A 24,945-nucleotide genomic window follows, 5' to 3' on the forward strand; every position below is an offset into this window, starting at 1 on the left:
ATCATGATTGGCTACTTGCCCTTTCATTTTAATCAACTCGGGCTCATCGAAAACCGTATACCCCGTTGCTGCGGGCTTTGAAAGGATGTTATCAGGTGCACCGCTTAACTAACTTAGTAACAAACACACTTAACAACACAGGTACTAACCTCTGAGAAGGTCCCGCCAATTGCATCTGCATATGTTCCGCATTGGGACTCTCCTGCATTTCCGCGTCGCATTCAGATATTATCATATTGGCCGTGCGACGGTCTTTGTTTAGTGGACAATCTTTCCACTAATGTCGCTGAAGGCAGCCGAAGCACAATCCTTCTTTTCTAGCTTTCTCTTTTTGCTCAGGGGTCAACGAGGACTTTGACCAAGCCCAGGCTTTTCTTTTCACCCCAACGGTGGTACTTGTCTTTGCTTGTCCCCCCCTCAACCAGCTTCACCTGCTTGGTTTGGCCACTTGGCTGCGAGACACTTGTCTTTGAAGTCCATTTCCTCTGAAATCCCCCTTTTCTGGGGTACTCATGCTGAGTTCCTGCCTGCACAAATCCACTAGATCTGCCTCTGGCATCCTCATAGTTCAGGGCTACTGCAATAGATTCATCTAATGTAGTCACATATTTAGCCCGAACTTCCATTTTAATCTTGTCGTTCAGTCCATAGATATAGTCTTTCAACTGAACCGACATAGGGAGAGGGTCTGTTATTTTCATAACACATTCCCTGAACTTGTCAGTGTACTCTGCCACCGACAAATTCCTCTGGCGAAGGTTTCTATAAGCATCCCAAGCTCGGGACTCTTCGTCAAGTGGAAGAAAGTGTTTCTTGAATTCAGCCTTAAACCGTTCCCAGGTGGTAGGGGCAACCTGATCTTTCTGTTGCTTTATCCACCACCTATCCGCGCTGCCTCAATAAACAAGTGAGTGGTCTTGCGGATTTTCTTTAGATCAGATCTGATTTCACAAATGGCGAAGGATTCTTCCCACTTGTGTAACCAAGCCTCGATCACATCAGAACTGCGCTCGATCATCCGACCAGCGTACTTCTCCAGTCTATAGTTGGCAATATTAGGTACCTTGACCTTCGCACGCTCTGATGAGTGTATACTGGGCTCTGGCTCTGCTAGAGCTTTGCCCTTTTCATTTCTAGATGGTCTACCTGACAAGGCTTGCACCATCTCTCTAATTTCATTTTGACCAGCGTTCACTCAAAGCTGCTGGTTCATGATCTGTTGTAAAGCATCTTCTAATACAGAAATCCTACCCACCAGAGTAGGTGTGGTGTGATGGGACACTTGTTGCATAGATTGTACTCTAGATTCACCAGGATTTACCCTGGAATCCTGTCCCTCTGCCTCCATTCTTTCAAAAGGGAAAATAGTTTTTTTTTTCACTTCAGATTCCCCTTTTGCTGTACAGGAATAATAAACTGCAAATTGAAAATTTGTATAGAAGGGAAAAGAACTGCTCCCTGGAAGCTCCACGTAATTCGAGTTTGGACGCCCTTCTTTCAGCCTAGTCCCTGTTTCGAATTCAGTCTCAACCCACGGGCTAGTTACGTGACCACTGGTGTTGAATCTAGCTCACCCACGTTCAGGACTAAGGCATAAAGACCTGAGCTCTAAAGCTTTTTCCCCCAAGCTAGTAAAGTATATTACATCAGCGCCGGTCGTATGCCTAGCTTTGGAATTGAAATTGCAGCGGCCTCAAGTGTAACTGCCATTTCCAATGACATAATCAATATGTTTGTGAGCGAGTCTTCCTCCCCTTCACCAAATTCTCATAACCAGACCGAGAGCGTCGAAGCTTGCGCGTTTGGTAACTATGACGTCGATGTAGCCCACGTAACTGAAAGGCTTGTAATAAATCTCGACCTGCTTCCCTCTTCACATAGCCCTGACACGAGAAGCCAGGTCCTCACGTCAAGAAGTCCCGCGTCTGTGCTCTAAAAAGATTTGGAGATCACATCGTCGTGACCGGCCACAGGACAACGGCAATTCGTGCAACTGTAGATGCGTGGCCCATCCATGGCGAGATGGAAGAAGAGGCGTCGATAACAAAATATCTGTCCCTTGTTGTTTCTCGTTGCAAGGTCCTTTTCGGGCGCAATTTTATCAGGATTTCAATTCTTTCTGTGAGTCCATTCCCATTCTGAGTCCTCTCCGGAACTGTCTAGTGTGCTTCGCGTTCGCGCCCACGGTCTGTCAAACTGAGATCTGTGGCTTCTATACGACGAATCTTGCTTCTCTTGTCGCAATCCCCTCGTTCAGCCTGCACGCTCTCATACCAACTGATACAGTCCCTGACTAATCTCTCATTCTTTTCGCAGATTCACAGACGAAATTCACAGGCGCTAGCATCCCGAATATCCTCCCAGGCTATCTCATGGATGGCATGCATACAAAGATACGTAACTTTATTTCCTTCATGCCTATCCACAAGCCCTCAGTTCCCTAGATGGTTCCCTCTGCCACATGTCATCATTCTAGACCTTTAGCTTGGTACACCATTTACCCCTCTCTTGGGGCACAATTAAAACATTTGCCCCTTGGCATTTTTACACATTTAGGTGCACCTAGGCCTGAGCACTCAGAACCACCTAGTCGATGCCAATACACCCTCACCTAGGACCTTGGCAGTTACTTCCCTTGACCATTTTATTTACGCACATAAAATATTACAAAAGTAGGTCATCTAAGAGAAAATGCCCACCGATCTTTCCGAGGTCATGCTATCTCGGCTAGAGCATAACAATGACGAAGGCTAGCACTAAAAAAGAAGGCTAATCAAAAAGTAGTCCAAATCTCTTCATTCAAGCTACAACTGCTTGCGAAGTCTAAACGATTTCATTTTAGTCTCTCCCACACGAGCATCTAAATCTAAATCTAGCTGATAGGGCAACGCACCATTTAAGATAGAAAGAATTATCGCAATACCAGCAGACCGCAACTTGGACGAAAACTTCACAAGGTGAAATTTGCATGTCCGCTTATACGGCAAAAGCATATACCTAGACGAATCCAAGAACATTCCCAAACTCATCCTCTAAAAACACAACATAGTGTCAGTTTCAATCTCACAAGAGTCACTCATAAGATTGAAAACCATAAACTCCATCACGCATAGCAGGGACTAGCTACTATGACATCCCCACTGACGTCATCAGCGCCCAACAATGGGTATAGACCATAGTATAAAAGTATGCTCTCACACATACAAATCCACACACCCACACATACTTGAGCATCCATTTATACAAAGTCTCCGTACTGAGTTTCTGTCGGCACTCCGGAGGTGAAGGGCAAACTCAGCCATGACGAAGGCTAGCACTAAAGGAGAAGGCTAATCAAAAAGTAGTCCAAATCTCTTCATTCAAGCTACAACTGCTTGTGAAGTCTAAACGATTTCATTTTAGTCTCTCCCAAATGAGCATCTAAATCTAAATCTAGCTGATAGGGCAACGCATCATTTAAGATAGAAAGAATTATCGCAATACCAGCAGGCCGCCACTTGGACGAAAACTTCACAAGGTGAAATTTGCATGTCCGCTAATACGGTAGAAGCATATACCTAGATGAATCCAAGAACATTCCCAAACTCATCCTCTAAAAACACAACATAGTGCAGTTTCAATCTCACGAGAATCACTCATAAGATTGAAAACCATAAACTCCATCACGTATAGCAGGGACTAGCTACTATGACATCCCCACTGACATCATCAGCGCCCAACAGTTGGTGTAGACCATAGTATAAAAGTATGCTCTCACACATACAAATCCACACACCCACACATACTTGAGCATCCATTTATACAAAGTATTCGTACTCAGTTTCTGTCGGCACTCCGGAGGTGAAGGGCAAACTCAGCCATGACGAAGGCTAGCACTAAAGGAGAAGGCTAATCAAAAAGTAGTCCAAATCTCTTCATTCAAGCTACAACTGCTTGTGAAGTCTAAACGATTTCATTTTAGTCTCTCCGAAACGAGCATCTAAATCTAAATCTAGCTGATAGGGCAACGCACCATTTAAGAATTATCGCAATACCAACAGATCGCAACTTGGACGAAAACTCACAAGGTGAAATTTGCATGTCCGCTAATACGGCAGAAGCATATACCTAGATGAATCCAGGAACATTCCCAAACTCATCCTCTAAAAACACAACATAGTGCAGTTTCAATCTCACGAGAGTCACTCATAAGATTGAAAACCATAAACTCCATCACGCATAGCAGGGACTAGCTACTATGACATCCCCACTGACGCCATCAGCGCCCAACAGTGGGTGTAGACCATAGTATAAAAGTATGCTCTCACACATACAAATCCACACACCCACACATACTTGACCATCCATTTATACAAAGTCTTCGTACTGAGTTTCTGTCAGCACTCCGGAGGTGAAGGGCAAACTCAACCATGATGAAGGCTAGCACTAAAGGAGAAGGCTAATCAAAAAGTAGTCCAAATCTCTTCATTCAAGCTACAACTGCTTGTGAAGTCTAAACGATCTCATTTTAGTCTCTCCCAAACGACTTCACCAAAGGCATAGTGGATCTCACGCTGAGTGACACGGCGTAAGAAGTCGGCGTTCCTCATACACAGAATGGATGAGGTGATCACATCCTTTCGCTAAGGAGATCCTACTACGAGGTGGGGGCTCTTGTCAAAGAGGAAGTCGCCCATCCCCATCACAGATCCAGCATTCTGCCGTACATATGCATGCTCTCTATATGATGTCCCAGGTCAAGGACCACCTGATATGTCCTCTATATGCCCAAACCCACTACGTTTACTATGCTGAATGTACGGGCCGCCCTTCTCAGGCTTCATAACCGCAGATCACCAGATCATGAGGGACTATGCATTGAGCACTTTGCACATGGGCACTAGATCTTGACCCCGATCCTAGCACAGTTGTTCAACAGCTGTCCAAATCTCTCGCCCTTGCGTTTACGGGGGCAATCTGGAATACGGGGACTTGTTGATCCTCTGGCGGGACGTAGTGGGCTAAGGCTACACTTCCCTCCTTGTAAGGGTAATAATCATGAGGCCCATGATCAGGGTCCATCTCCTCCCAGTCGTTGGGCAACTCTTCGACCAACACTTGATTGACTGGGGCGATGCGTGGTAGCGGGGGTTGCAGGCCCAGTATGGCTGGAGGCAGCGGAGCGGGGCTGAGCACAGTACTGGCTAGAGCTAGCTCCAGGGCCAATGGGGGTCGCATTTGATACATGGGTTGGGGAAGGGACCTTGGAAAGTGACATTGGGAGGTATCATGGTTTCCCCACCTATGGCAGTGTGCATAGTAGAGTGTTGGCCTTGTCCTTAAGCACGGGCGCTCATTGGAAGGGTGGTTGCCATTGCATACCCCACACCAGACATTGTCTCATCGTGGAAACAAGTGGGAGTTGCTCGACACTTCTTTGGAGGTTCCTACTCTCCATTGTTGACCTAGCTCCTCCAGCAAGGTGGAGGCTAGCTCACTCACATCCAAGCTTCTAGGCTCGTTAGCTTCCTTCTTACTTGACTCTACACTCGAGGACCTAACTAATGGGGCTACTTTGGAGGGGGCCGAGGCCTTATCCAAACCACTTTGTCCATCATGTTGTCACGTATACTAATAGCCACTTTGTTGCATAGATCAAAGGAGGTGGGGTTGCAGCGGAATGAAGAGGAAAGTGATATGTTCATAGGAGTGATGCTCCCTGTACCTATGGCCTCCATGAAGAAGCAGGATCTTTAGATCTCCAGAGATCTAGGGTCTTTAGATCACCATGGCTCTGATACCATATAGAGAAACGATAGGGTTTGCAGTGGAGCGATCAGAAAGTAGACAATACTCACACACAACTAAAGAACGGAACTCAGAAAACATAGTGCCTGTCGGTAATATGAAAAACTGAATACAAGAACCTCAAGCCGTCGTGTCTGAAGGACCGTGGCTGAGGTGAATCAGAAAGATGATTCCATGTAGAGAAACAGTAGAAAAGATGGCAGCAGAGGGAGCGTGACGCAGTCCTCCGTGTAGCTCAATGATGACGAGGATGATGAAGGGCTGGAGCTGCCCTAGGAAATGGCTGAAAACCAGCGTGCTCTGAGGAAGGAACCTTCAGGCTATCTGGAATAGCAACATGATGAAGAAAAGGAGCAGATCTGTAGCAGGGGTGGCAGATCTGGAGCAGAAGGAGCAGAGGAGTAGATCTGGAGCAAGATGGGGCAGATCTGGAGGAGAAGATGGAGCAGCCAGGGGGCAGGAAGGAGAGGCAGAGAGAAGGCAGCAAAGAAGGCAGATCTGAAGAGGAGAGGTAGATGGAGCAGGCGGGCCTGCAGCAAAAGATGGCGGAGATGAAGAGCAACTGCAGGTCCTGTCCTGTCAAAAGGAGTGTGGGGGCAGATGCCTTTTATAAGCCAGACCTAGCTGGTCGGCCAGCTGGTCGGTAGGCCTGCCAGCTGGTTGGCCAACTGGTCGGCCCGTTCTGGTCGGCCAGACCAGCTGGTCTTTCTGGCCACTTGTTTGGCTGAGATGGCTGGCCTTTTGGCTGGCCTGTGAGCTGTTAGATTGCCCCATAAATTGGGGATTGTTTAGTTGCTGAATACCCCCTCTCAATTGCCAATTTGGAGGGGCAAACATTGTGTGCTTGGAGCTTCGTGTAGGGATGTCGATGGTGGTGCTGGCTATCCCTGTGAAATGCCCAAGAGAAGATCACAAGAGGAGTGCCCTTGCAAGGGAATTGTTCACTTCCTCAAGTGTCGGAGTTATAAGTAGGATACCATATAGAAATAAGAACACTGTGAAGCCTGAGAGAATAAGCCGCTCCCTCTCACCACCGAAAGGTGGAGGAAAGAGCAAAGGTAAAGAACAAATTTGTCGTAGCAGCACTGATAATCCAGAGAGGTCGGAGCTGAACAGTGAGCCAGTGTGTGTCCGATCTTGAACCTCGAGAGAGAGGAGTCTATCCCCGCCTCCAAGCAGTAGAAGATTCGAAACAACAGTCATCTAGACATATCTGAACAGAAAGGGTCCCGCCTAGGGAGAACTTGTAGATACTGGAAGTCGATGCCGATGGTGGTAGAGGTGAAGGATCATCACCCCCTCTTTCGAAGGAATGGGAAGTGTCAAGCCGGAAACCGAAAAAGGAAGGAAGGATGGGTGTAGAAGATGGAGGTAAGAAAGGGAGGGAGGGATGGCAGTAGAAGATGGAGTTATGAAAGGGAGGGAAGGATGGGAGTAGAAGATGGAGTTCTCTCCCTTAGTGCGCAGCGGAATGAAGAGGAAAGTGATATGTTCATAGGAGTGATGCTCCCTGTACCTATGGCCTCCATGAAGAAGCAGGATCTTTAGATCTCCAGAGATCTAGGGTCTTTAGATCACCATGGCTCTGATACCATATAGAGAAACGATAGGGTTTGCAGTGGAGCGATCAGAAAGTAGACAATACTCACACACAACTGAAGAACGGAACTCAGAAAACATAGTGCCTGTCGGTAATATGAAAAACTGAATACAAGAACCTCAAGCCGTCGTGTCTGAAGGACCGTGGCTGAGGTGAATCAGAAAGATGATTCCATGTAGAGAAACAGTAGAAAAGATAGCAGCAGAGGGAGCGTAACGCAGTCCTCCGTGTAGCTCAATGATGACGAGGATGATGAAGGGCTGGAGCTGCCCTAGGAAATGGCTGAAAACCAGCGTGCTTTGAGGAAGGAACCTTCAGGCTATCTGGAATAGCAACATGATGAAGAAAAGGAGCAGATCTGTAGCAGGGGTGGCAGATCTGGAGCAGAAGGAGCAGAGGAGTAGATCTGGAGCAAGATGGGGCAGATCTGGAGGAGAAGATGGAGCAGCCAGGAGGCAGGAAGGAGAGGCAGAGAGAAGGCAGCAGAGAAGGCAGATCTGAAGAGGAGAGGTAGATGGAGCAGGCGGGCCTGCAGCAAAAGATGGCGGAGATGAAGAGCAGCTGCAGGTCCTGTCCTGTCAAAAGGAGTGTGGGGGCAGATGCCTTTTATAAGCCAGACCTAGCTGGTCAGCCAGCTGGTCGGTGGGCCTGCCAGCTGGTTGGCCAACTGGTCGGCCAGTTCTGGTCGGCCAGACCAGCTGGTCTTTCTGGCCACTTGTTTGGCTGAGATGGCTGGCCTTTTGGCTGGCCTGTGAGCTGTTAGATTGCCCCATAAATTGGGGATTGTTTAGTTGCTGAATAGGGTTCATCACCATGAGATGGTCGTGCAGCTTTGGGTCTGCTAACCCAATAACGAAGCGTGGCAACAGTCGTTTGTCGCTCATTCGCTCATAGGGTTCACAGTGGGCATTGAGGTGCTTGATTCTCACAATGTAATCCCTAAGGGATTCTTTGTCGTTTCATTTCACCCCATACAGCTGGTTGATCGGGCTCCATTTATGACCGCTGGGAGAGAAACCCACAATAAAAGCCTTTCTCAACGCTCCCAGTTGATCTTTTCCTCCAGGGTGAGAGCTCTATACCATTGACTTGCCTTGCCGTCCAGGCTAAGGCCAAATGCATTGGCCATTTCAAGGTCGCCTGGTGCACCAAAGGCTTCACAAATCTGCTCGAACCTTTCCACGTGAGAGACCAGGTCTCCTTCTCCGAGGAACTTGGTCATCAGCTTGGAAATGGCTATGGGACGGCTCCTCCAGGGATTTGCCATCCTTGTAGGGATCACTGGGGCGGGTGGCGGTGGTGTTGCCCCCCTTCCTAGGGCGTTCACCAAAATACGCATAGCTTGATCAATCAACACCATTTGAGCAGCTAGCGGGGGTGGTGTGGCTGTGGGCCTGACGGGTCATAGGGCTGGCCTTAGGCCTTGCCCAAGTGGTGGGGTCCATGTAGTTGCTAGTGTCGGCATCGAAACAGAAGTACCCATGCCTGCATTCGTTGGCGCAACCGGTATAGGCTGGAAGGAACAGACTCTTGGTGGTGGGGGGTCCAGGGACATAGTAGCATTGGCCCCATGCTGTGGGCGGTAGTGTGGAAACTGAGGTGCTCCCCAATGAAGGATGCTTTTGCCGGCAAATCATTGTGATGTTGCCATGTCTCATGTTGATGTGGCCTTTTGCACACTATCAACCCTTCAAAAATGTTAAGCCTTTGCATCTTCTTTTATAATCTAGGCAGGTCCCTCATCGGATTTGAATCCGCAATCTTGTTCAAGGCACTCCAAACCACTTATCACAAAGGTTTCCGGGAGGTTACCTCGTATCCTCATCTTAGAATTCAAGGAGAATGTTATAATGAAGCCTTTGAGGCTTTAGTTAGGGCTAAATCCTAAACGCCACATGCCAAATGAAGATCCTTCTTCTTTCTTGGCTTCACAATTGTTCACAACTCTATACCTATTGCATTCCCTATCTCCTTTGAAATCAACGCCATTGTGCATGCTCAAGCTTTTGCTGAGCTTGGTTGCAAGCTCGTTCTGTCGCCAGCCTTTCTTCTTCAACAAGCTTCTACAATATTGGCACCTCATGCTCTTTTAGTTGTAATCACCTCATAGTCATGCTTTCTCATCCTTCTGCCAATGCAAGCGGCTCTAGAAGAGATGAGCCGTCGATGTTTGTTTCTCCTTAAACTTGTCTACAAGCTCTTGGAAGCTCCTTTTTGTAAGCTTTACTTCTTGCTTCTCGTCACCTAAGGCTAGGCTTCTACTAAGCCTTACTATTGCACAACCTCCCTCACAACACTCAGCTACCACCATTGGTGACATTTGCTAGCTTCTTCTTGAGCTACGCCATGCATCTTTGTCTCCTCCTCCACTCTTTTATAAAAGCATTCTTGAACAACAATGCCTCTTTGTGTTTGTAGAGCCTATGAGCTTCTTTACTTGCTAGTAGGTGGTCATGTTGCTTGTTTACAAGGCTTTCGTGGCCATTGTCCAAGCTCTATTTGCTTGCTCAATCTCCTTGAACTTGCTGCTAAAGCTCTTCAAGAGTTCTCAATCAGCTTAGTTCTTCTTCAAGCCTTCTTTACCCATTGCAATCTCTTGAGCTATTGAGAATACTTTTTGAAGCGCGCTGCCCTAAGACTCAAACTAGAACTGTAGTTGGCAATAATGTAGGGTACATCCTCTCCAAGTCCCACTTGATTGAGAAAAGCTCCTCAAATTTGCAAAACCTGATGAGAGTAAATTCCCCCCTTTAATGGCATATCTTGTCCTTTTCCTCCTCTTCCAAGCTACCATAGTGTGAGGTACATTGTCATTGGAGAGGCTCTTGGTGTAGCCCTTCTTGTAACTCCTTTGCCCTTTGATCTTTCTTGCATCCTTCTTCTTCATAAACAACATAAAGCCATACATAATTAACCTCAAACTTTGTAGTATGCATAGAGCATATCATCCACATAGAAAAGCAAAGGGGCTGCATACATCACTGAACCAGTCTGAAACATCATGAATGATGCATTCTTGTGACCAATATAACCTTTCATCCAAGCATATGCCTTGAAAAACATGATTTGCATAGTGATAGACCAACTTTGGAGCATTAAATCCTTCACCCAGCTACTCCTATGACCAACACCCATCAATGTCAACCAAAAACAGTAAAATACTGAAACTTTTGAGCATCTAACCTGTTAGAACATGAAGTCAAGTGTGAGTGTGTCCTAGAGTCCTAGAGTGTCCTACAGTTGTGTGGGTGTGAATGTACCTAGTAGGTGAGGCATTAATGCCACCTCCTAGTGGTTGATGTGTTAGGTATGTGAGAAGATAAGGCTTCCCAGCCTATAAATGAGGCTCTTGTACTTGTTTATGATCACTGAATCTCAATCTAGTGCATGTGCCTCATCCCGTCTCCACCATGTGATTGCCTATATCTCTCTCCATGTTCCTGGTTTCTTCTTGTGGTATCAGAGCTGGTTCATTCATCATGTCATCTACTTCTCATGGAGGGTTTCTAGATTTCATCATTGACTTCCTGTAGCCCATCGTTGATCTATAGTTGAAGGTTACCACAAGAACCCGTGTAAGGCCTTGCGCATCTTCTGCTGCCCTATTCAGTTCTTCTGAAGATACCTTTGGTGAAATCGCTGCTCTTGCTGATGTTCAATATCAAGGCGATACTCTTTCTGCTGGCAAATTAGAATCCAATCATGCCCCTGTACTTGAGTTTCTACATGCAGCAAATCGGCACTGTGTTGATAACGAAGGCTTGGATGTATGCCTGATTTCTTGCGCCAAGAGAAGTCTAGAATGTCGCATGAAGAATCGTATGACAGAAATCCCATTTGAGAAGCTCCTATCATCTGAAGGTATTGACGATGAGCAGATTTGTGATTCGCTTATTTCCTAGAACGTTTTGAGTCGGATTGGACAGTGCAAGAATCCACTTGTACAAGCGCAAGCCAATTCATGAGTCTTGACGATTTGGCTGATGCAACACATGGGCCTTGTCCAAACATATTTGGTGGTGACCTTCGACCCATTCACGCTCTAAGTTCGTTGTAACTTGATTCAACGCACTTGGCCAGAAATGGCATGGAGCACTAAGACGAACAATATTGCCATCGCAATCCACCCAAATTTGCAACAACAAAACTTTGGAGATATTCGTGGGTTCTCAGTTCAGCTGGGGATCTTCGCAATACATTTTGGGCAGTTGAACAGTGATGTAAAAACTTCGATCTAGAGAGAAGTGTTGTGTATCAGGATTTGAGGGATTGCTTCGTTCTTGGCCATGTCTATGGCTTCTTGATTGATTCTCTACACACACAAACATCTTTTGATACCCTTCTTTAGGACTTCTTCTAGCATCAGATTTGCTCAAATCCTTCCTTGATTTGTACAATCGTTTGGGAATTTTGTTGCATTAAGCAAAATTTCTCCATTTTGAGCTGCGTTGTTTGACACTGGTAACTTCCAGCCCCTCGTTTTGAGAGTCATGATGTGATTGCCTCACGCAGCTGCTCCTATGGGCTTCATCGACTCATTCTTTGAGGCCTATACATTGATGAGTTGGCATCATTTGTGGATATTAGGTGGATGTGTTTCAACACTAGCAAAGACGCTCATGCCTATCTTGCTATATGCTGACGATGTAGTCTTGATCTCATAATACAACAATAGGCCTACAGAGTCACCTAACAATCTCCATACATTTTTACAACAAATAAGATAAGAGAGTCATTTTGGCAAGACCAAGATTATGATCTTTAACACTAGTGATTCTCAATTTCAGCATGAGTCATTCACATTCACAGAAGCACGAGTGGAGATTCTCATATCTTACGTATATCTGAGATGCATCTTAATAGGACCCAAAAAGCCGCACCTCCACCTAGAATGACCTTAGGATATGCCTCATTGGCCAGATTGGAGAGGCAATGTTTCCAAACCCATTTGCAGGCTGCAACGTACGCATACAAAACCTCTCCTATTCGACTCTCTTGTCAGACCACTACCTTGAAGTACTTAGCTACTGCTTGTGCTACCATTTTTCAGCTCCAAAAGCTTCGACACAACCCCACAACCAACCAACAGATTTGTCGTCGCCAATTTACAATTACTTACCAGTCCAGCAAAGTGCACTGCCATCTACTACATTTGCACCGCATTTGCTGAAGGAAACTCATGCCTACAGCCAGAACCCTTTTTCACCTTTCCCCTTTGGTTCATAGTGATGTATGCATAGTTTTTTCCATATGTTACCATACGCATACGTCATACGAGTATGGAAGTATGATTGGAGTATGGTTGTGTTGGAGATATCATAGTCAAAGAGTGTGTTGGTGTGAAGTGTTGGTGTGTAGTACTAGGTGATCTAGTACTAGTCTATGTGTGAGTCTTGTGTGAGTGCCACGTGTCATCGTGGGAGTTATTCCATATGCACTAGGTGCTAGTGTGTGAGTGAGTAGCCTATATAAGGCTTGTACTTCACTTGTCTTGTCATACTTGATGAATGAATGAAAGCCTTCATGGATTCTACATTTATGTACCACTTCTTCACTCCCTAGCCTCTCTCTCTCTCTCTCTCTCTCTCTCTCTCTCTCACTTACACCATGTTTCTAACATGGTATCAGAGCAGGTTCACCCTTCACCCTGCATAGCTGCCACGTCATCCTAGACCTAACCCTAATTCTGATCAAACCTTTCTTCCTGCAGCTGCCTCAGCCCTGCACATTTCCGCCTCAGATTTAGCTGCTTTCTACCCTTTTAGGGTTTCTGCACACCCGCCATCTTTGCTGCCCATCTTGCAGCCCATTTGCTCTCCTTTTTGCACGCGTAGCCTCTCCATTGCATGCCCTTCATAGCCGCCTCTGTTCGGGTCTGTTAGGAGCAGCACGTGTGGAAATTAGAGCCATTTCAGAGCATCTTCATCCACGTTTTTAGGGTTTCCAGGCTGCTGCAGCAGAGCAGCCCATTCATGCGCGTTGATTGCAGATTTTCGAGCTATTTGGAGGCATTTTCGACCAGTTTTGGAGCCCATTAACGCGCGTTGATTGCAGATTTTCGAGCTATTTGGAGGCATTTTCGACTTCAAGGTGTTTGAGGGTTGCTGTTGCAGAACTACCTACAGCAGAGGCATTTTCGAGGTATTTCTGGTCTTTCAGCACGTCCAAGTCCATCGATTTTCAGCGTGAAGACTTGCAGCTGCATCTCGGTGCTCTTTGAATAGCCGACTGAGCATTTTGGAGCTTTTCTGGAGGCCTGCTACTTCATTTCGAAATACCTAGAGAGTTGCTTCATACATTTAGAGCTATAAAACAAGCTGAGTATGGCTGTATGGAACTGTAATGGTACACTTTGGTCCGACCCAAGTGGCTTCTCGGAGACATACACAGGCAGAGACATAATCTTCTACACTGAGACACATGAGAGCCCAAAGAGAGGGCTGCCCACAGTGAGAGAGTACACCTGGGAGTCTGCTCATAGGACAAAACTGAGGAGAGAGTGGAGTACGAGGCTCTGGAGGTGTAGCTGTCCTTTTCAAAACACACTTGAGACCACTCATATTTGTGGTACGGAGAGAGGAACATGCACGTCACATGTGGATACGAGTGCAGCTACTAGATGCCCGACCGATCTTCATTGCAGTATGCTATTTCCCCCCACACACATCATCATGATGTCACTATAGAGGGGCATATGATACGATACATGAGGATATCATAGAGTTCTCCAGACAGGGAGACACCCTCCTTCTGGGGGATTTCAATGCAAGGACGAGGGATAGGCAAGTGGGGTTACTTGACTTCACATATGAGAGAGATCCCCACATGATGCCAAAGTTAGATGCAATAGAACTTGGGATTCAGAGACTTTCTACAGATACTTCACATGTGACAGCATACGGGCGACACCTACTTGAGTTGGGAGCTGTCCGCGACATCATCTACAATGACCTTCAGAGATGGCCATAGACCCTAGACCCTAGGCCCTAAACCCAAAAGAGTATACTCATGGCCTTACAATGGATGAAAACAACTCAAGACCAAAAGATGACACTATGCTATGCACATCTACTATATAGAATAGTAAGTCCCTTGTACATCACCAAGAAAAAAGACCCTCGTATCACCTCATACATCTCTGAAATATAAAAACATGTCCAGGAGCAAATGCTTGCTAGATCAAGAGAACAGTAAACCAAAAACTCCTATGTACAAAAGTGAGAGCCCTCCAATCAAAAGGAAAATCAAGTCTCATGCCAAGAGACCCTCGTGGAGCTGCATATCCTCTCCATCGTGTATCGTCCTGATCCTCCTCCTCAGTTGTGTCCATGATATTTTTTAAGTTCTCATACTTCCCCTTATATCGATGATAGGCCGACTGGTAGTGATCATGGCATGATTGGAGAAGGGCGAGCTCATCTTGTAGAGAGAAAAGTTGTTGCTACATGGATTGATGCGATGTCTCAAGAGAGGCATTGCACTCTATCATGTCTGCAAAACGGGAGCGAGCCTTGGGTCAATTGACGTCGTACATAGACTCAATATATATCCCATTGGAAGTTGAACCTCAGAGATATTATGACCTGAGAAGGTGATTATGACAGACTGGAGGAGCTTCGAGCGGCTACAGGTGACGATGGGATCCAGGATGATCCGATGTAAGCCCTCAGTTCCACATGAGATAGTGCAGGCAGAGTTTGCCATGACACCTCTCCAAGTTGATGTCATCTTTCAAACAGTGACTTTCATCCACATAGTCTGGGACTTACCCCATTGGAGACTTCCGAGGTTGGCCCTAGAGTCATCCAGACGACTCGCAGAGAGCGGGGCAGACACATGGTATGCACGCATATCTACATGGCTTGCCAGGCACGGTATCCAGATGGATAGGCTTCCCCCCTTTCAGTACAGCATGGATGCACCTCCTGAGTCGATCCCGCGAGATGAGATCAACCGTATCATATGGTTAGACCTCCTCCAGCTTCACACATCCCGGACTTGGGGGAAGGACCAAGAGCTCCCCACCAAGACCCAGTTTTATCGCGACCACTTCCTGAGAGTATCAGAGGAGGGATTCATTATCAGACCCCAGTATCTCAAGGATAGAGGAGTATCTCATGCACTGAGGATTGCCATTGGTCACATGCGGGTTTCATCCCATCAGTTGAGGATTGACGCAGGGAGAGCAGCGGGTATACCTAGAGAACAGCAGGTATGCACGCTATGTACGCTGGGGGCGGTTAAGACAAAGAAGCATTTTCTTTGTGTTTGCCCAACCTACTACGAGATTTGAGGACGCTACCACTGTCTCTACCTAGAAGGGAGTGGCTTCGGTCCTTTGTCACAACTCATCCATTTTTGTGACCAGGTCTGTATCGGGCTTTATCTGATGGAGATGCGGTGACATAGGGAGGCGCTTCTACGACAAATCAGACAGCAACAGAGGATGGTCAGACCACTACAGGACATAGAGGGTGACCGGGCACAACGGCACGTCACAGACTTCTATACATTTGAGTCAGCCCCCAGACACAGTGGAGTGGAGGAAGAGGAGCTAGCCAATATGAGAGCAGTTTGGACTCTAGATGAGCAACCAGCACAGTACCACCAAGAGAGGCGCAGAGGCCACATGTGCGACAGAGCGCCCCCAGAGTACAATCTATTGAGGTCCGACCTATCACAGCTTTCCTCAGGGGAGACCGACAGAGACGAAGGGTCACTCTAGACATAGCCAAGAGAGTCCAGAGAGCGAGGAGACCGCACCTCCCACCGCAGCGCAAGATAGCTCAACAGACGCAGATACGAGACATTTTCACAGCCCACCAAAAAGCCATCACTGTACCAGGCTTCGGTTTTATCCCAGCGCCTGGATAGATTGATTGATATGATTACGATCATGATTATGATTCTGTTAGCATAGACTAGTACTCAGCAAGGGTCCTAGCGTACCCTTTGCTTCAGCCCACTGAGGCTTGTATGAGTTCGCTTTTCTGTGCACTTGGTGCCTTTGCTACCTCAATTTTACACTATGGAGTCTCATGGTGGAGACTCATCAACTCTACCTTCAACTATAGGTTTCCCTGTGCCTACTGTATATGAAGTCATGTGCACTGGCTATACTTATCCTGGTTGAATTTTTCCTAACTCCTCCCTAAAGCAGGAAGTTATGCCTTGAATCCAGGTGAAAAGCTTGTTTTCCCAACCTAGATAGCATCCATTTCCAAAATTTCATTGCCTTGGATGAACAGCATGAAAAAGCACTGGCACTTATTGGTGTGAGGTTGGTCAACAAATTGCTTCATCAACTTGACCTCGCCACATGCTGGTGTGTAGTACTAGGTGATCTAGTACTAGTCTATGTGTCTGAGTCTTGTGTGAGTGCCACGTGTCATCATGGGACTTATCCCATATGCACTCGGTGCTAGTGTGTGAGTGAGTAGCCTATATAAGGCTTGTACTTCACTTATCTTGTCATACTTGATGAACGAATGAAACATTTATGTACCACTTCTTCACTCCCTAGCCTCTCTCTCTCTCTCTCTCCCTCTCGCTCTCTCTCTCTTACACCTTGTTTCTAATAGGTTCAGCCCTAGGGCTGAACCATACATGACCCTAATTTTACCCAAAAACATTTAGAAAAATATATATTGTACACTCAATTGACATAGAGCTACAAAACTTTCAACTTCAAACTTGTATTAATATTAAAGTCATGAATCATGATTCATGAAAGTTCAAAGAGTCCAGCCTCCAAAGGCCAGAGTCATCTAGAATCTGGATTCTGATACATAGTGTCAATGATAGATCAATATGATAGATCAATACTACACCAAACATCATGATCAAAGGCAGTAGGTAGTAGAAACTTGGAAGTAGGTACTACACCAAAACATCAAAGGCATAACATCATATAAGAAAAGGCTGCCACAGCCCGGAAATAAAGCTGAATATTGAAATGCATCACAATTCAAAACCAATGAGGCTCAAGCCTCAAGCTGCATCCTCATCCTCATCCTCATCATCATATGCATCAGTGCCATTCTCCTCTTCCTCCTTGAAACCATCCTTGAGGCCAACCACAGCCAAAGTCAACCAACAGTGTACGGAGTACGGATTAGCAGTGTACGGATAAGAATAGTGCTTAAAAATGTGTTTTCCAAGGTTTTGGCCAGGCACAAAATCGATCCCCCCCCCAAAAAAAAACCCCAACACAGAAACAAACCCGCCCCAACCAAAAAAACAAACAACATGGATGACTTTACCAGACACATTTGGGTTTACCATTTGAAATCCAAGTCCTCAAGAGTCTTTGCTCGTCTCACGAATTTTCTTGCCATGGCTGAAAATGAGAGCGAAAATAAGCTCCTGATACTCCACACTGACAGGGAGGGGTGAATACATGTCCCATGAATTTTCTGATTTTTTAGCAGCTCGGGGAATAGTACATCATTGCACAGTGCCGTACACTCCAAGTTGCAGAGCTGAAGAACAGGGATTTACTTTAAATGGCCAAGTGTATGCTAAAGGGTAAGTCTTCGCCTAACTTTTAATTGGATGCCATCATGTGTGCCAACTATGTGCTGAATAGAGCACCAATCACGGCATTGAAGACAATTACTCCCTATGAGGCATGGACCCATTGTAAACCCTGGGTAAAACCAACACTAATAACACTCAGCTTTAACAAAGGCTTTCACACTTATATCTTATACTCTCTTGGGTTGCTTTTTTTGGGAGGTGAAGCATAAAAGAATGACTTTTTATTATGTATGTAACCACTTTTGGTTCAATTATAAGCTGATCAGAGCGAAGAACTTATGTCCAAGTACCGAAAGAAACAAATGACAACCAGTGAATGAAACTATTGCCAACAAACATACTCTTGGGAGAAGGCCTTCGTCAAGAGGGTATGCTTTTCCCTCGAACCTAGAAACGGAACCCAGGAAACAAAACCTAAGAACCGGAATCCCAAACCTAGAACCCCTTTCTTGGAGCCCGGAACCTTCTTGCTGAAACCCGGAACCTCCACACCCTTAGCACCAAAAGCTAGAACCCAGAAACCCAAACCCATTCACTGAAACTCATAACCCTCTCCTCGGAACTAAGAACCTGGAACTCATAACACCAGAACCTCTCTGGGGTTACAAAACAGAGACGAAAGTTCTTGCTGTAACCAACACTCCCGCAGCAGCGCAAGATTGTGTAGAAACGTAGCCCATAAAACACAGTGCTTTACACAAATCTCACTCCTTTCCTTTGTGCACACAAGTGTATATAGATCGAGATAGATGCACACAGTTATCGAACCATGCACAGTAGACTAGAAACAGTAACCAATAGATGGACAAAACCTCATACAAATGTGAGCTCAGTGTACCACCATCTAGCAGATGTGGTGCTGGCTAGATGTGTTTGGCACCACAGAGTTCGGCACCTCCAAAACTCCATCAGCCTGCGTGCTCCTCTGGAGCTTCAGTGGGCTCAGTAGATGCCACACAAACAGGTCTCTGCAGCCGACAGTGAGACACTGTTCACCCTCTCCTTGACCTCCCTGCTGCTCTGGTGCAGCCCACGTGTGAGCCACAAGGTGAGCCTAACTCCTAGCCTCCTTGCTGCTCTGGTATGTGACCAAAGTGTGAGGCACCCTGTGAATGAATAACTGCCCCACATAAGGGCCAATTTGTAGGGCAAAAGCCCTGCTGAATTGGTGACCAGCAAGCTGAACTGGTATCAGGGACTTTGGTACCACAACATCCGCACAGCACAGATTGACATGGTTGGCCTTGACTTCATCGATGCATTGGAGGCAAAGGGGGATCAAAGGAGCTGCTATGCTCGGACATGCATATGGTTTGCAAGCTTTAGATTAGAGATGGAAAGACTGCCACCGTTTCAATATAGACTTGAGGCTCCATCCATTCTGCTCACCTACCACGAGATAAACCAGGTAATGAAAGAAGATTTATTACATCTCCACATCTTTCATTACCAGTCAAACTCAGCTTACCAAACCACCAGCTACACTCAGATTCATCTCCCACATGCACTGAGGATCTCGATTGGGCCAAAGACTACAGAGGAGGAGGGAGGGACCTAGACAGTCCGTTCATGATGAGCCGCAGCGACAACCCATCAATGATTTTCTTCCTCAATGACTCCAGCCATCACTGGATCCAAAGCCACTGTCGAGCGAGCCAACCGATGGAGTTGGTCCTATAGACCAGCATACACATGTCCAATCACTCGGATGGTTAGCTGATCTGTTGAACAAGAACCTCCCCTCATTGTCCTTTACATGTGGACTCTCTCTCGCCAACGAGAGCGTGCCAAAAACTTGCACCCATATCCAAGGCTAGTGTTTAAGACGGCCACCCTAGCTTTCAATGTATCTAGGATTTTTTTTGTCTCATAGACCCTTCATTCTTTAAAAGACATTAATTCTCTCTCTCTCTCTCTCTCTCTCCATATATATATATATACATATATATACATACATATATATATATATATACATACATACATATATACATATACATATATATATAGATATACATATACATTTATGTATATATATGTAGATATACATACATATACATATACATATATACATATATATATACATATACATATATGTATATATATATATAGATATACATGTATATGTACATACATATACATATATAGATACATATCTATATATGTACATACATATACATATATGTATATCTATATATATATATATATACATATATGTATATGTATATATATATGTATATATGTATATGTATATGTATATCTATATCTATATCTATATATATATATATATGTATATGTATATGTGTATATATATATATGTATATATACATACACACACACACACTTTTTTTTGTGAAACCAGTAACTATATTATTAACATGAAATCAATGTACATGACAAGAGACTCCAAAAGAGAGCCTAATGGAAGAACTCAAAAATAGTCAGAAAACACTTCAAGGCTAGTAGCATCCAAGTCCTTCGCAGCATAACTGTCATATAAAGATTGCTTGAGGGACATTCTGAAGAAAGCATATGCCTGAGGAAACTGTTGTCCCATCCTAGAATGCAATCTCTGTGTCCAAATAGTCCATAGAACCCAAAAACGAGCCCAGTGAAAGAAAAGGAGGAATGGAGACATCTGAGATGAGAAGCATCCAAACATCCAGAAGAGTTTCCCAAATCTGATAGAGGGAAACCAAAGCCGCAGCAAATGAGAGACATGAGTGATCAATATCTGAGAGTGCAGGCAAGACCATAACAAATGGGGAAAGAAAAACTCGGTGATGAGAGCAATGGGGGCAGGAAGGGAAGCAATGCGACGTGCTGCCAATTTCACCCCAATGGAAAAAGCTCTCACTATACATCTCCAAAAGAAAAGCCTCTGTTTCAATGGCAATTTAGCTTTCCAAATTTTCTTGAGTTGTGATTGCCACCAAGATAAAGGCCTATCCAAATTCCAAAGAGTGTTGGCATGCTTATCAATCCATGGCGGTGGAAGAACAAATCTGTAAACCACGAGGAGGCCAGATTATGCATTGAAAGTGGACAGGTAGCAGGAGATAAGGAAGTGAGATTCCAGTCCAGTAATCTGTCCTGTACAAACAGTGGAGGAACAGGAACAAATGGCTGCAACATAGTTGTAAGTATTCTCCAAATGGGCCTATGATGCAGACCCAAGGGGAATTTCCTACAAGCTTGTGGAAATGAAAGCACATAACCGTGTTGATCCACAACATCTCCGACAAATCTTATGCCCAATTTCATAAGATTATATGCTTTAATAGGAGCCTGTAAAGCAAGAGGCGATTCAAACACCTTGCTCCAATGGATGCTTTCCAAGCGAAGAGAATTACCATGATGGGAAGAAGCACCTGACCATTTAGCATAAGAGAGAATTTTCTTCCAATCATGAATAAAAGCAGTAGAAACAGGACAGCCAGGAATTTTCCCCTGAAATGTGGTCATGAGTGCTTCCCAGTGATCTGTAATCCAATGCCCATATGCATGGGACGTCATGTTTCCACACATAGTTGCTAGCATAATAGCCCATGGCTGTTTTTGCTGTAAAAAATCAGCAATCATAGTGCTCTTTCTTGCCAACATATGAAACTGAAGATTGAGAATATTCAATCCGCCATGAGTCTTAGGAGAACAAACAGACTGCATGGGAAGTAGTCGCAAAGCCTTTTTGTGAGATTTGCTTTTCCAAAATATCTCCATACCATGAGACATATAGGAAGCCAAATGCTTAAAAGACCAGGAAAGAAGAGGCAGATAAAATTGCACATATGCCATAATGATAGACTGTACTATTCGAAGTCGAACATGTAGAGGCCAAGTGGACAAATGCCAGTATTCCAGATTCTTGTTTATCTTTTGAAGCACCCATTTGAGCTGTTGTTGAGGGGTGATATTCCAGGCAATGGGATACCCTAAATGCCTCACAATAGTATGGGAAGAGATAATGTGGCCTGGCCAGAGAAGTGCATGCCAATCAGCTTCTTTCAATGCTAGAAGATTTGATTTCTGAAAGTTAATATGCAGTCCAGCAGCTATGCCAAAATCGTTTAGAGTATGCATCAAATGAGAGAGATCATTTTGAGAATTCCAGGGCATGAAATATGAATCATCAGCATATGCCTGCGCAAGAAAACGGCTGCGCCCTTGGAATTTGCAAGCCATGAAGCTGTCCTGTATCTGCAAGATGGTCCATATGCAGCAATAACGGATGAGTAGCAATGGCATACAGTAGCGAACTAAGAGGGCAACCCTGTCTCACCGAGCGGGTCATAGTCCATGTTCTTGACAACCCACCACCAAGCAAACATTGCGCGGTGGCATATGCGAATAGAGCCAGTAAATAATATGGACCAACCGAGGGCCAAATCCCAATTTATGCATAGTCTGAGAAATAAAATCCCAATGGACAATATCAAATGCTTTCGCAATGTCCACTTGCAGAATGAGAACATCTTGTTTAGAATATTTGGCATACTCAATTGCAAGCAAAGCATTGGAGATATTGTCACTAATCTGTCTTCTGGGAACAAACCCACACTACCTGGGATGAAGTTCTGCTTGCAAGATAAATCGAATCCTGAGGACAATCATTTTGGCAATGAGTTTGTAAATGACTGGCATAAGAGATATGGGCCGCCAATCAGCCATTGTCTCACACAACCTTTTTTTAGGGATCAATTTGACAAGGCCATGTTTCCAAGAAGGAGGAAGAGATTGTTCTGCCCAAGCATGATTGATCATAAGAAGCAGAGTGTTCTTGAGATCACCCCAAAATGCACGGAAAAATTCAATAGTCAATCCATCCCAACCAGGAGAGCTACCTTTACGTAAATGACTCAAAGCATCATCCAGTTCATTAAGCATAAAGGGCTGCTCCAATTCATGAGCCTGTTCCGGAGACAATATAGGCTGAACATGCATAAGAAATTGAGACCTAGCTGCATTCACTTGCATTGAATGATCAGGCTGAGGAGAAAAGAGATGCTGGAAATGACTAGAGCATTGCAATTCCAATTCTGATTTGGAGGTAGTCCAAGTACCATCATCTTGCTTGATTCTGCAAATATATACATACACACACACACACACATATGTGTATGTGTGTGTGTGTGTGTGTGTGTGTGTGTGTGTGTATATACATCTATATACATATACATATACATATATACATACACACACACACACAGAGTATACATCTATATACATATACATATACATATACATATACATACATATATATATATATATATATATATGCTCAGAAATCACCATGAAGATCTCCCTTAGTCCTTGAGTACTCTATCTTTCTCTCTCCCTCCACCATGGTTTTATAGTTGCGCTTGCCAGGCACACACAACTGGAGAGATGATGATGATGATGATATATTGGAGAGGGAGAGAGAGCCAAAGGAGGGGGGGGGAAGGTCGGAAGGGAAGGGTGGCGGCAAAGCTTAGGAAAACATTATTGCAAGGCTCGGTCTTGGATGGCCTTGTCCGATCAAACTTGGAACACTACAACTTGCAGGGAGGTAAGGAAATGTGAGGAAGCAAGATTTTGATCAAATGGGATGCGCCTTTGTCGTGAGAACATGAAATCATAGGTTCGTTACAAAACGGCAGTCTCGAACCATAAAATTTAATTTTCCATCATAGTGGTACCTCGAGAGTAGCTAGTAATCGTGATCTTTCCTAAGCAAATCATCGTTCAGTTTGGATTTTGTGCTGTCCATCATTTAGATAAATAGCGGACTGAAAGCTTAATCGTCTGCAGTATGACTCCGCGTACAGTTAAATTTGTCGCCACCTCGGACTTGTAACGTTTTTTGTGGTAAATAACGGTTGGGTCTAGAGGCCACGTATTTGCTGCCTTTGTTGAATGCGAAAATTTAAACAAATGAACGTTGCATTTCAGTATGGAGGTCACAATTGTGCCTCCCAGGCCCTCCTTGGGTAATCAGACTACAAACTTGCAAAGCAAAGTTACGGGGAATTGATGCAATTCTATCATTATTCAATGCAAATGGATGATCAGGACAGCCAGATCGTGTGCTGTAAGCCATACTCACCGGGTACTGCAAGAAAGACTGGAAATCGGGCAATGCGTGGTGGAGGATACGGGCGACTTCTGCGCGTTGGTGGGGAGGGAGGTGGGGTCCGGCGAGAAGAGCAGCCTCCACGGTCTGCAGGAGCTCGCGGTGAGTGACCATGGCTGAAGCTGAGCTCGCAATTGTTCAACGAGAGAGAAGCAAATGAGGGGTTTTAGGGGTTTTGCACTCTCCATATTTCCCTCCATTTTTCTCCTTGGCCTTATTATTATGTTTTATGTGAGACCAAAAAATCAAAAATAGGGTATTAATACTCCTCATTATGCCTGCATGCCTTTGCCGTTGCTCTGCACTCCTGTGTAATTTTTTCTTTCTATTAATATAAATAACTCACTTTTTTCTTTAATCAATCACAAATGGGTATGTGTTTTGCACTCCCTCCTTTTATTATGTGTTATGTGGCCCCCAGCCAACAAAATATCAAACCATAGAATATTAACCCTCTTTGCTTTTCGAGGGATAGGGCTTAGTTGCGGTTCCTCTCTTCAAAAGAGAAAATCGGTGTCCTGTGTTGGCAAAATGAGGGTTGTTGCCTCATGCTCTATCCTACATTTTTTCTCTCTCATCATGGTACATAAACTGTTAACCATTGTGGTAGTTAACATGCCCCCCTTCCTGTTTACAATCCACCCATGGATTGTGTCTAGTGCATGATGTTTGATTTGAGGGCGTTGTTCATGATTCTATAGTGGTCAGACGTTCGGTGGGAGATGCGACAAAAGGGATGTAGCAGCTTCCAAAAATGTGTCTCGAAAATGTCTTTAAAGGTCTACCATGAAGATTTCGGACATGTACATCTAAGCAACTTGGATATGCAGCCACACTGGTGATGTTCTTCTGTCGATGATTGATCAAGAGTAGGGAGGCCTCGTAGAAAAATGATGAGCAGTTGGTAAAA

The 24,945-nt window shown here is 45.0% G+C and overlaps 1 protein-coding gene across 2 annotated transcripts in view; it reads right to left on the reverse strand.

Moving 5' to 3' along the window:
* EMB3142 (nuclear pore complex protein (DUF3414)) overlaps positions 1 to 24,224 on the reverse strand; it is a 207,639-nt gene extending 183,415 nt beyond the window's left edge. For both annotated transcript variants that reach the window (XM_087378806.1, XM_087378805.1), the window contains exon 1: positions 24,009 to 24,224. In XM_087378806.1, coding sequence (XP_087234932.1) covers positions 24,009 to 24,149 — 141 coding nt within the window. In that variant the 5' untranslated portion in view covers positions 24,150 to 24,224. The remainder of the gene's footprint in view (positions 1 to 24,008) is intronic.
* Positions 24,225 to 24,945: the final 721 nt, after the last annotated feature.

The sequence above is a fragment of the Dipteris shenzhenensis genome, chromosome 9 (genome assembly GCF_047967505.1).
Source record: "Dipteris shenzhenensis isolate YYH24624 ecotype China chromosome 9, Dip_SZ_1.0, whole genome shotgun sequence".
Classification (NCBI taxonomy): Eukaryota; Viridiplantae; Streptophyta; class Polypodiopsida; order Gleicheniales; family Dipteridaceae; genus Dipteris; species Dipteris shenzhenensis.